General features: G+C 34.1%; 1 protein-coding gene across 1 annotated transcript; it reads left to right on the top strand.

The window, feature by feature from the left end:
- Nucleotides 1-6853: 6853 nt before the first annotated feature.
- Nucleotides 6854-13642, top strand: LOC112010045 (germin-like protein subfamily 1 member 16). Its single transcript, XM_024042393.2, has 3 exons — nucleotides 6854-6984; nucleotides 12567-12613; nucleotides 12814-13642. Exons 1-3 carry the CDS (start codon nucleotides 6854-6856, stop codon nucleotides 13347-13349), a joined length of 714 nt encoding a protein of 237 aa, XP_023898161.2. The 3' UTR covers nucleotides 13350-13642.
- The last annotated feature ends 275 nt before the right edge of the window (nucleotides 13643-13917 follow it).

Here is a 13917-nt window from a genome sequence, read left to right as displayed (position 1 = left end):
ACATCCACAGTTCAAATTTCCCTACCTCCTAATTATCGATGTATTAAAAAAAATATAGGCAGAGTAATTTGTGCAGCATTAATTAAATCTTGATTACACCTTGTATACACAACGTTTTTAAATCACAACAACCTAACTATTAAATATAAACTGATCAATATTGTGTTAAAAATAGACAGAAGTTTGAATTTCAGTTTTACAAATTGCACGTATGAATATTGAGGTTCTACTACAAAATGCATTCATGTAGTACATTATGTAAGGCGGCTGCAACATGCCAATGTCCCTACATAACTTTTCGTAAGATCAGCTAAAAAAAAATAAAAAATATCGTAAAAACAAGTTATCCCCTCTGTTACTATTTTCCATCAAACTAATGGAAAACATTTGTGAAAAAAAATTAAATCACATAAATACTACTAATAATCTTTAACAAGGTTTCATCCTTAACGTTAATTATAAATTTAGCTACTTATAGCAATTAAAAGACAACACAAAATTTCCCGCTAAAAAAGAAAACAAAAAAGACAACACAAAAATGAAATACTATGCATTAAACTAAACAAATATAATATAGAAAGAAATAGTCACAGTGCTATCACCAAGAAAAAGCTATAAAAAAGCCACATGGGCCTGCCTTTATACATTCAGCCTTCAGCTATAGTGCTAGCCTTTATGAGACAGTATCTTATGGGCCCGGCGCATACAAGAGTTAATGAGCCTATATATTTTTTATATAAACTCATTAGTGATCCTATTCACAAACAGAGCAAAGACTTTTTTTTTTTACAAGAGAAGCTGCCTCACATATGCATGGTCCTAAATAGTAAATACAAGCGGAACTAGTTCTCAAAAAAAAAAAAAGGGAACTAGAACTTTAATAGTTGTAGGCTTGTGCACGTTTGCTTTTACCAGCCTGAACCAAAGTGGCCCAAATGTTAGGCTTCTCCACAAGTCCACGTTTAGGTTTCTCCACAAAATTAAACTTCCTTTTATTTTATTTCTTTTTTCTATTTTTCTATGTCACTTCACGCCTTCCAGTTCCAGCCTTTCAAATTATAATTCTCTTCAACCTGACATCATTCATGTGGGATTAATTGGCTACTCATATCATTGCAAGATTTTAGAGTATGATACTGAATTTAATATCTTAAATCTTCAAATTTCTTATCCCTTTTATAAAATTTTTATTAAAAAAAAAAAATCCTCAATTGGTTTTCAAATTCAAATTATATTATATCAAAACGCTAAAATTGTGTAATTCACTCAAAAAAATAATACTAAAGAAAGGTAAGTAAAGTTAATACCACAAATCATTAAATTAAACAATTAAAAATAATAACATTACCTTTTGTAATCTTAGATCGAATGGATCAAAGTTGACCAAATGGCCTGAACGAACTGGATTGGATCAAATAGGACCAAATGGACCAAAATCGACTCACATGGACTGAATTGAAGCAAATTGGACTAAAATGGACTGAAATGACCAAAGTGAACCAACCGAAGTGGACTGAAGTGGACTATATGAACCGAATGAACTCAAATAGACCAAATTGGACAGAAATGGACCTAGATGGACCAAAAATACCTAAGTGGATTGAAATTGACCAAAATAGAACAAAGTGGACTAAATTGGCTTTGGGATAAAGAAGCCAATTTTTAAAATTCTTTTCAAAGTGGGGTTAAGAAGTTTGCATATTTAACTTATGAGTTTAGGTAACCTACTTTTTGCAAAATAGTAATGTTAGGACCACAATTTTTGCTACAATTTACTCACGTGGCAAGTCGTATGTAGTGACGTAAAAGTGGTGGATCCATAACTCTATCACTCACGGCTTGCAACATGAGCAAGTTGTGGCAAAAGTTGTGATCTTAGCATTTTCCTTTGCAAAAACCACATGTATTGTCGGTCCCAACTCTTAAATTTTTAGACATTGAAATGCTAGAAGCCATATTGAAATGCTAGATCAATGAGATTGGTTCAGCCCAAGCTTCTAAGAGGCTCACACCATTGACTATTGAACATCTATATTTACTAAGAATACTGAACATCATCGAATAATTTCACATGCCCCGAAAAGTGATATTTGCTGTATAGCCCATTAAAACATATTGCACAAGCCTCAGTTGCAGCCAACAACGGGAGGAAATTTTCACTAATGAGAGTCAAGATATAAGGGTGCTTCAATCATTTCAATTTTAAAAATACTATGAACTTCAAGGATAATTCGTGGTTTGACAAAAGCAGCATGAAAACTGCACAATGGCATTGAATTGATCCAATTTCATTGCTTTTCAAATATGAACAGATTAATAGTGGTTAAACCATGGTTTACCCATTATACAGGAAATTGAGATTGGTTAAAGAATTACCAAGTCTAATATTCTCCGTTTGTGAAAAACATAGACCAGCTCACTGACTCCTCTCTATAAATAGAGATATCCCCATATGCTATATTCCCATCCCTCACCCAAGCAAGAATAAGCAGAGAACTATACTTTAACATAACCCCAAAATATGATGAAAGGTGTTCCTTACCTTGTTACTGTTGCCATTTTGGCTTTGGCCTTTTCCCTTGCTTCTGCCTATGACCCTAGTCCTCTGCAAGACTTTTGCGTCGCAACTGAGAATGCCAATTCTGGTGGCACGTACATGGTCTCCTTATTATTAGCAGTAGTAGTATTATCATTACATTCTTTTGAGATCATTCTAATTAAGTTCTACACATTAATGAAATCATGCCTGATGGTTATATCATCTACATTAGATTTTTTCCGTATAAGACATGTTATTGTCCATTTTTATGGAACTGTCTGACAATAACAAACTTTTCTTTGTGTAGTATTTGTGAACGGAAAATTTTGCAACGACCCAGCACTTGTCACAGCAAATGATTTTTTCTTCTCCGGACTCAATATTACTGGAAACACAGGAAATAGAAATAATTCTAGTCAAACTATATTTTGGAGAAATATATGTAATAGGTATCGAGAACCGCTAGTTTTTTTGGATAATTACGGTTCCCCTCCTTGTAATGTCAATGAAATTATTTTCTTAATAAAGGCCATAAAAATAATTACAATCATATAAAATGGTTTCTTATGATTATTTTTATGTGCTATAGAATAGTTTTGAATTATGTCAAATAGTTGATGACATAAAAGATCAACAAGCTATCAACTTGTTTATTGAGTGATTGTAATTGTATTATGGTTTCCAAAAATAAAGAAAACCTGTTATAGATTATTTTTGAGATAAAGAACTCTAAATTCCATTTTTATAGACGATCGATTTAAATTTTATTGAGAAACAATTTTTTTTTTTTTTTTTTTGGGTGCCTTTTATTTTGTTAACATTGAATGAATATTGGTTTTGTTTTTCCTAGTATATTTAGCGTGTTTCCATTCTTGAATTTCGAAGTTTAGAATCCTGGTTTTGTCCTGCTTATGGTGGATCAATCTCCTCACCCTCATAAACTCTACACTTTCTCCCATAGAATTATCACTTGTGATTGGGAAGAGTATTGCTTAAGGAATGTGAAAAATCTTTGAGACCTGATTTGAGACCTGATACACTTTAATCTTAAGGTCTAACATCTTGAACCTAAAGACTGAACTTCATGATATATATAAAAAAAATAAAAAATAAAAAATAAAAAGGAGCAATCCAATGGTTATGTACCTACAAAAAATCAGGAAAGTAAGAGATAAACTTGTTGTATTAGTCATGATCGATGATGAGGAACTACTCCATGTTATTCTCCATGGAATGCATAGTTAGTATGTTGCTTTTTTGTTCCGCAATGAGGACATATGAAGAACTTCATGTTTTTTACTTGCAAAAAAACAATCTGCTAAAGATTCTGAAGGTTAAAAGGATCTAAACTCAATGATATGTATATGGTAGTCTCCTCAAACAGTAAGTTTGGCTCTCACTCAGTTCATTCTTCATCGCATGGGAATCAAACTCTTGGCAGAAGATGTGGTAAAGAATTCAAACCACAGAGGAAGAGGCAGAATCAATTACAGTTAAGAGTCATAATTTCTAAAAAGAGAACAATTCTCANACAAGAATGTAGTTGATTATCTTCAGATACAATTCTAGTTAAACCACAATTTGGAAAAGTATATGTCATAGGAATGATTAATTGCTAGATAGTTCAAATATTGTTTTCCACTTTTCCTTATTTCTCCTCTTGTAATGCCTTAGAAATAATTGTTATAGAATAAAATCATTTTTTTATGATTGTTTGTATGTGTCAGGATGTCATAACTAAGGTAGAGTAGCCAAGATCCATGTCATTCAACTAGTACCTCCCGGTGACAAAGACATCCACAGTTCAAATTTCCCTACCTCCTAATTATCGATGTATTAAAAAAAATATAGGCAGAGTAATTTGTGCAGCATTAATTAAATCTTGATTACACCTTGTATACACAACGTTTTTAAATCACAACAACCTAACTATTAAATATAAACTGATCAATATTGTGTTAAAAATAGACAGAAGTTTGAATTTCAGTTTTACAAATTGCACGTATGAATATTGAGGTTCTACTACAAAATGCATTCATGTAGTACATTATGTAAGGCGGCTGCAACATGCCAATGTCCCTACATAACTTTTCGTAAGATCAGCTAAAAAAAAATAAAAAATATCGTAAAAACAAGTTATCCCCTCTGTTACTATTTTCCATCAAACTAATGGAAAACATTTGTGAAAAAAAATTAAATCACATAAATACTACTAATAATCTTTAACAAGGTTTCATCCTTAACGTTAATTATAAATTTAGCTACTTATAGCAATTAAAAGACAACACAAAATTTCCCGCTAAAAAAGAAAACAAAAAAGACAACACAAAAATGAAATACTATGCATTAAACTAAACAAATATAATATAGAAAGAAATAGTCACAGTGCTATCACCAAGAAAAAGCTATAAAAAAGCCACATGGGCCTGCCTTTATACATTCAGCCTTCAGCTATAGTGCTAGCCTTTATGAGACAGTATCTTATGGGCCCGGCGCATACAAGAGTTAATGAGCCTATATATTTTTTATATAAACTCATTAGTGATCCTATTCACAAACAGAGCAAAGACTTTTTTTTTTTACAAGAGAAGCTGCCTCACATATGCATGGTCCTAAATAGTAAATACAAGCGGAACTAGTTCTCAAAAAAAAAAAAAGGGAACTAGAACTTTAATAGTTGTAGGCTTGTGCACGTTTGCTTTTACCAGCCTGAACCAAAGTGGCCCAAATGTTAGGCTTCTCCACAAGTCCACGTTTAGGTTTCTCCACAAAATTAAACTTCCTTTTATTTTATTTCTTTTTTCTATTTTTCTATGTCACTTCACGCCTTCCAGTTCCAGCCTTTCAAATTATAATTCTCTTCAACCTGACATCATTCATGTGGGATTAATTGGCTACTCATATCATTGCAAGATTTTAGAGTATGATACTGAATTTAATATCTTAAATCTTCAAATTTCTTATCCCTTTTATAAAATTTTTATTAAAAAAAAAAAATCCTCAATTGGTTTTCAAATTCAAATTATATTATATCAAAACGCTAAAATTGTGTAATTCACTCAAAAAAATAATACTAAAGAAAGGTAAGTAAAGTTAATACCACAAATCATTAAATTAAACAATTAAAAATAATAACATTACCTTTTGTAATCTTAGATCGAATGGATCAAAGTTGACCAAATGGCCTGAACGAACTGGATTGGATCAAATAGGACCAAATGGACCAAAATCGACTCACATGGACTGAATTGAAGCAAATTGGACTAAAATGGACTGAAATGACCAAAGTGAACCAACCGAAGTGGACTGAAGTGGACTATATGAACCGAATGAACTCAAATAGACCAAATTGGACAGAAATGGACCTAGATGGACCAAAAATACCTAAGTGGATTGAAATTGACCAAAATAGAACAAAGTGGACTAAATTGGCTTTGGGATAAAGAAGCCAATTTTTAAAATTCTTTTCAAAGTGGGGTTAAGAAGTTTGCATATTTAACTTATGAGTTTAGGTAACCTACTTTTTGCAAAATAGTAATGTTAGGACCACAATTTTTGCTACAATTTACTCACGTGGCAAGTCGTATGTAGTGACGTAAAAGTGGTGGATCCATAACTCTATCACTCACGGCTTGCAACATGAGCAAGTTGTGGCAAAAGTTGTGATCTTAGCATTTTCCTTTGCAAAAACCACATGTATTGTCGGTCCCAACTCTTAAATTTTTAGACATTGAAATGCTAGAAGCCATATTGAAATGCTAGATCAATGAGATTGGTTCAGCCCAAGCTTCTAAGAGGCTCACACCATTGACTATTGAACATCTATATTTACTAAGAATACTGAACATCATCGAATAATTTCACATGCCCCGAAAAGTGATATTTGCTGTATAGCCCATTAAAACATATTGCACAAGCCTCAGTTGCAGCCAACAACGGGAGGAAATTTTCACTAATGAGAGTCAAGATATAAGGGTGCTTCAATCATTTCAATTTTAAAAATACTATGAACTTCAAGGATAATTCGTGGTTTGACAAAAGCAGCATGAAAACTGCACAATGGCATTGAATTGATCCAATTTCATTGCTTTTCAAATATGAACAGATTAATAGTGGTTAAACCATGGTTTACCCATTATACAGGAAATTGAGATTGGTTAAAGAATTACCAAGTCTAATATTCTCCGTTTGTGAAAAACATAGACCAGCTCACTGACTCCTCTCTATAAATAGAGATATCCCCATATGCTATATTCCCATCCCTCACCCAAGCAAGAATAAGCAGAGAACTATACTTTAACATAACCCCAAAATATGATGAAAGGTGTTCCTTACCTTGTTACTGTTGCCATTTTGGCTTTGGCCTTTTCCCTTGCTTCTGCCTATGACCCTAGTCCTCTGCAAGACTTTTGCGTCGCAACTGAGAATGCCAATTCTGGTGGCACGTACATGGTCTCCTTATTATTAGCAGTAGTAGTATTATCATTACATTCTTTTGAGATCATTCTAATTAAGTTCTACACATTAATGAAATCATGCCTGATGGTTATATCATCTACATTAGATTTTTTCCGTATAAGACATGTTATTGTCCATTTTTATGGAACTGTCTGACAATAACAAACTTTTCTTTGTGTAGTATTTGTGAACGGAAAATTTTGCAACGACCCAGCACTTGTCACAGCAAATGATTTTTTCTTCTCCGGACTCAATATTACTGGAAACACAGGAAATAGAAATAATTCTAGTCAAACTATATTTTGGAGAAATATATGTAATAGGTATCGAGAACCGCTAGTTTTTTTGGATAATTACGGTTCCCCTCCTTGTAATGTCAATGAAATTATTTTCTTAATAAAGGCCATAAAAATAATTACAATCATATAAAATGGTTTCTTATGATTATTTTTATGTGCTATAGAATAGTTTTGAATTATGTCAAATAGTTGATGACATAAAAGATCAACAAGCTATCAACTTGTTTATTGAGTGATTGTAATTGTATTATGGTTTCCAAAAATAAAGAAAACCTGTTATAGATTATTTTTGAGATAAAGAACTCTAAATTCCATTTTTATAGACGATCGATTTAAATTTTATTGAGAAACAATTTTTTTTTTTTTTTTTGGGGTGCCTTTTATTTTGTTAACATTGAATGAATATTGGTTTTGTTTTTCCTAGTATATTTAGCGTGTTTCCATTCTTGAATTTCGAAGTTTAGAATCCTGGTTTTGTCCTGCTTATGGTGGATCAATCTCCTCACCCTCATAAACTCTACACTTTCTCCCATAGAATTATCACTTGTGATTGGGAAGAGTATTGCTTAAGGAATGTGAAAAATCTTTGAGACCTGATTTGAGACCTGATACACTTTAATCTTAAGGTCTAACATCTTGAACCTAAAGACTGAACTTCATGATATATATAAAAAAAAATAAAAAATAAAAAATAAAAAGGAGCAATCCAATGGTTATGTACCTACAAAAAATCAGGAAAGTAAGAGATAAACTTGTTGTATTAGTCATGATCGATGATGAGGAACTACTCCATGTTATTCTCCATGGAATGCATAGTTAGTATGTTGCTTTTTTGTTCCGCAATGAGGACATATGAAGAACTTCATGTTTTTTACTTGCAAAAAAAACAATCTGCTAAAGATTCTGAAGGTTAAAAGGATCTAAACTCAATGATATGTATATGGTAGTCTCCTCAAACAGTAAGTTTGGCTCTCACTCAGTTCATTCTTCATCGCATGGGAATCAAACTCTTGGCAGAAGATGTGGTAAAGAATTCAAACCACAGAGGAAGAGGCAGAATCAATTACAGTTAAGAGTCATAATTTCTAAAAAGAGAACAATTCTCAAGCTAGAGCAAACTTTAAACAATGTAAGGAAGATGGTTCAAGTCCTATTTGCCAAATTTGTTTGAGTCATAATTTCCAGCAAATGAACAATTCTTAAGCAGGAACAAACTTTGGACAAGATAAGCAAGATGGTTCAAGACCTATTTGCCAGATTTGTAGCTAGAGTGGACATTTAGCACTAGATTTCTACCACCTTATGGAATTTGCTTACAAAGGAAAGCATTCACCTTTACAGTTTGTTGCAATGATCACTTGACCCACGATCTTTCTATTCTTTCTATCCAAACCAAAGCAAATCCTTGCTAATACATGGTCACTGTTAGTTATGGGCAGGAACTTCAGTGAAAACTGTAGATGTTATTCTATTGTGAAACCAAGAAAACTGTAGAAGTCAATTTATTGTGAAACCATTGTATCAGTGTTAAAATGCACAAACTTCCATTCAATAAAACTGAGATGTCCTCAAATTCTTCATTTCATATCGATTACAGTGATGTACGTGGATCCAGAATTTAGGTATTGCATAATTTTTGTGGCTGATTTCACATGTTTTACACGGTTCTCTCTTAAAGAAAAGATCAGAAATTCTAAATGTTTTCATTCATTTCAAAAACATGGTTGAGAATCAGGTATCTGCCAAGATTAAGATTCTTAGGACTGATGTTGGGGGGGGGGGGGGGGGAGTAAACTAGGAATGAGTTTCCTCAATATTTTTATTCTATGGCATTATTCACTACTTACCTTGCCCCCAAACACCTCAACAAAAAGGTATTTTTTTGTAAGGTTCAATTTAATCAATCATTTTGTTAGCTTTATTCCATGTCAAATTTGCTTGTATTTTAACATTTAGTAACCTTGTATTTAGGTAGGAATCATGTAAAGATAGTATGTGAGAGAATGTGAAGAATTGCTCAATATTGTGCAGTGAAGCAGGGACTCGAGACTAGTTCTCGCAGGTGGCTCACGGCTTGCAAGCTGCCAAAAGATGCTCACGTGCCAAGCATGCGGAGAAGCTAAAGCATCATGCTAGCTGGACCACTATAGGACAAAAAGTTCAGACTGGCCATTCCATAGCGGAATCTGGTAAGTTAGAAAAGACAAAAGTTTGGCATAACCTCGTTGAAGTAAGAAGCTTGGAAGGCTTAGGTACACTGGGTAGATTAGGTTTGGAGGATCTATTATTGTTCATGTATCCCAACTTCATTTTCTAATGGATTATTGACCACTTAGAGGCCGGCGGAGAAGTTTTACGCCGAGAGCTTCGGTTTCCTCTTCAATAACACATCGTTGTGTTATCCTTATATTTGCATCTCTTTTTTCTTAATATTTGCCATTCAATTTCTGCTATAAATGTGATTTTATTTTGTTTAGATTTTTTATCAATTATGTTATAAGCTTATGTTCATTTTCCACACATACATTGTTTGATATTAAGCTTGAATTGGTAATTTGTAAATTGGGGGTCTAAACATTCATAGTGTTTTACACGCTATTTGAACATTCATTTCTAAAAAAAGAAAGCATAGACATATAGTCAAAAGTGGGTTATCTATGATTTTAAAAAGCTGGTTTACCTCATTTATGTTGGTCTTATGCCTTTTGCACCTCAATCCACCTTATAAATTGACTACCCTCCTTATTTTTGCAATTTGTGTCCCCACGGGAAAAATTGTTTCTGCATAAACCAAATCTATCAGCACTAAAGACCTTGGGTTGTACATGTTATCCACTCCTATGGCCTTACTCCAAGCACAAACTTCAACCTAGATAGGTAGAATATGTATTCATAGGTTATCCTCCTGATTCAAAAGAATACCTTTGCCTCTCCCCAGTTATTTAGCCGCATTTCTTTTCTATTCAGGGAAAATAAAATTGCCTTCCTATTCTCAACCATCTATCTTAGGCCCTCTAACATCACTCAATCCAACGTTGCCTTCAATAGCATCTCCTATTCAACCTTCAGTTACACCTTCTGTCCTTCCCTTCCTATTACCTTCCTGCTAATACACAGCCCTCTTCACCTGTTGCCACATCTCTTCCAACTTCTGATTGTTCTCTTCTGCAATCAACTTATCCTTTGTTCACTATATAGAACACTTCATCTGACATTTCCTCATCAGAAACTCAACCTAAGTTTAATGTTCTTCCACATACTACAGCTCTTCCTTCAAACACTCATTCTATGCAAACATGATCCAAAGGTGGAATTTTCTAACCAAAATTATGTTTTGAAGCCACCATTTACTATTCTTTCATTGAGCCTCCAACCTATCACATTGCTTCCAAGTATTTTCAATGTAGTGCAGCCATGGATGCTGAATTTCAAACACCTTGAGGCAACAGACCTGGACCTTGGTCCCAGCTTCTACTAACAAGAACGTTGTGGGTTGTAAATGGGTGTATTAGCTCAAGCACAAGAGTGATGGGGTCAATTGCAAGGTACAATTCTCGGTTATTAGTTAAAGGTTATCTTCAACAATATGGCATTGACTGAAATGAAAATTTCAGTCCAGTAGTCAAACTTGCCACTATAAGAATTATACTTGGTCTTGTGTCATAAGTCTGGTCCTTCACGCAACTGGTCACTAGTCAGAACCCCAATAATATGTGTATCCTTCATTTCCTCATAATGTTTGTCACCTCCATAAGTCAATTTATGGCCTTAAACAGGCCCCAAGAGCATGGTTCAAACGTTCAACCACCCAACTACTTGACATTTGGTTTTGAAGCTTGAACATCAAAATGTGGACAAATACCTGTTTATCTTTCGAATCTTCAACCACCTTTCACAAGGCCTGATCTCTCCTTTGCAGTCCATCAAACAAGTCAATTCATAAATCAATCTACTCAATACCATTTAATTGCTGCTAAAAGCATCTTCAATAGATTTTGCCTTGGGCTATCCTTTGCCCCTGGCTCTCTTGCTCTCTCTGCATTTACAGACGCAGTTAGCCCAAGAATCCCATTAACTGGCTCAACCACAGGCTTTGTCATTTTCTTAGGCAACACTCCAGTTACTTGGTTTACAAAGAGATAAGCAACCGTAACTCACTCATTAACAGAAGCTGAATATGGAACTTTGGCAACATTGGCTAAAGATGATACTAAAAGACGTTGGTGACTGTCTTTCTCATATTCCTGTTCTATGGTGCGATAATATCTCCACCTTAGCCATTGCTCATAATCTTATTTTCACATAAGAACAAACCATATTGAGGTTAATTATCACTTGATGAGGGAAAAGGAAAGTTCATGTCCAGGCCCAATCTGCTAGCAGATCTCTTTACGAAGGCATGCATTCTCCTCGTTTTCAAGACCTGGCATCCAAACTCATGGCTGAATCCCCCATTTGTTTGAGGGCGGGCTAACTTCAACTCTAAGCAGGAAAAAATCCTCAACACTAACTAAATATGGAGAGTGAACAAATGAGGGGAAATGGCAAGAATATACCAGAAGATTTGGTAGTCATTGGTTCTAGAAAACCATTAAATCAAACTAACCATTAAAAGTATTTAGTACTCACCAATTAAGATGAGGTCAATACAAGATAAGTTCGAACCATTCGACTTAGAGAATTTACGGAAAGCATAGTCGTATTGCATATCCCAGCTGCAGCCTACAATGCTGGACCACTTCATTGATGAGGACAGAGTCAACATACTTGGGAGCTTCAGTCATTCAATTTCAAAGATACTTTCAACATAAACTTTAGTTGTGGGTTGCCCAAAGCAACGTTAAAACTTCAAAATGGCATTGAAGAGGTCCAATTTGATTGCTTTTAGCAAATACATAGGCTCCTTACTTTTCTTTTCAATATTGTACAAGCTCTTTTTTCTTAAATAAATTTCTGCCATTTTTGAATAAACAAAAATATACGACTAGTAGTGGTTAAAAAATGGATAACCAATTAAATAAAAAATTGTGATTAAGGTTGAATAATTGCCAAGTCTTATATGCTCCGTTTATTAAAAATCAATTGACCGGTTCACTGACTCCTATCTATAAATAGACATATCCCCATATGCTATGCTTCCCACCCCTCACCAAAGCAAGAATACGCAGAGTACTCTACTAGAATCTCACATATGAAGAAAGTTGTTTCTTACCTTGTAATTGTGGCCCTTTTGGCTTTGGCATCCTCCCTTGCTTCTGCCTATGACCCAGTCCTTTGCAAGACTTTTGTGTTGCAATTAACAACACCAATTCTGCTGGTACGTACATAATCTTGTTATTATTAGCTGCAGTAGTATTATTATCACTTTCTTTTGAAATCATTAAAAGTTCTACACATTGATGAAATTATGCCCGCCGGTTATATCATCTCTATCACATTTTTTTCCCCTACATGACATGTAGTCAATTGTTACAGAACTGCCTAATTTGTGACAATAACAAACTTTTCTTTGTGCAGTTTTTGTGAATGGAAAATTTTGCAAGGACCCAACACTTGTCACAGCCAATGATTTTTTCTTCTCTGGACTCAATATTCCTGGAAACACAGCTGCAAATAAAGTCGGATCAAGTGTCAATCTTGTGAACGTCGATAAATTACCAGGTCTCAACACTCTAGGCATATCTTTGGCTCGCCTTGACTTTGCACCATATGGTTTGAATCCACCTCACACTCACCCTCGAGGCACTGAGCTTTTGGTAGTCATAGAGGGTACTCTCTTAGTTGGATTTGTCACATCCAATCCAAACAAACTCTTCACCAAAGTTCTAAACAAGGGAGACGTCTTTGTATTCCCAATTGGTCTCATTCACTTCCAATTCAACGTAGGGCAGACGAATGCTGTTGCCTTTGCTGGTCTTAGCAGTCAGAATCCTGGGTTGATCACCATAGCAAACGCTGTCTTTGGATCTAATCCTCCAATCAATCTTGATGTTCTTGCCAAGGCCTTCCAATTGGACAAGAATGTTGTTGAATATCTTCAAAAACAATTCTAGTCAAACCACAATTAGGAAAAATATTTATAATAGGAAAAATTTACCCTTACATAGCAGAGTTTGATTAAAATTTGCCTTGTTTCCCAAACTGTATTGCCATTAAAATATTTATTATCAAATAAAATTGTCTTATGATTTTATTTTTTTTATTTTTTTGGTGTCATGGTGTCATAGCAAATGCAAAGAAATTAGTGTACGACTAAATCTTGATTACACCTTTGATCCCCAGAGATTGAAATTACAAGAACTTATATATAAAACTGGTCAAAATCGTATCAAAAATAGACAGAAGTTTATAAATGGCAGATCAAATTTAGGGCTCAGTAGCACCTATCTATGTAGAAACAGTCCTAAATGTAACATTTAAGCAACATTTTCGATGTTGAAATAGTAAGATTATTGAAGTTCTACAACACTATGGTCTATATATTCATACTGAGGAAACGTGGAAAAAATTATAGTAGGGAAAGAAGTTAACAAATGAAATATTAAAGCATTTAAATACGATTATTTGGGGAAATTACATAACAAGGCTAGAGTTTACATCTTGTTTCAAATAAGGTCTCAA

This window comes from Quercus suber, unplaced genomic scaffold (assembly GCF_002906115.3).
Source record: "Quercus suber isolate HL8 unplaced genomic scaffold, Cork oak 2.0 scaffold_478, whole genome shotgun sequence".
Classification (NCBI taxonomy): domain Eukaryota; kingdom Viridiplantae; phylum Streptophyta; class Magnoliopsida; order Fagales; family Fagaceae; genus Quercus; species Quercus suber.
This window is presented reverse-complemented; position numbering and strand designations above follow the sequence as displayed.

Bases quoted from the DNA above. Each gene is read 5' to 3' on its own strand.
- LOC112010045 (XM_024042393.2), top strand. From the start codon at position 6,854: ATGATGAAAGGTGTTCCTTACCTTGTTACTGTTGCCATTTTGGCTTTG. The intron at 6,985-12,566 runs GTACATGGTCTC...CCTATGACCCAG, and splicing joins AATGCCAATTCTGGTGGCAC to TCCTTTGCAAGACTTTTGTG. The intron at 12,614-12,813 runs GTACGTACATAA...TTCTTTGTGCAG, and splicing joins TAACAACACCAATTCTGCTG to TTTTTGTGAATGGAAAATTT.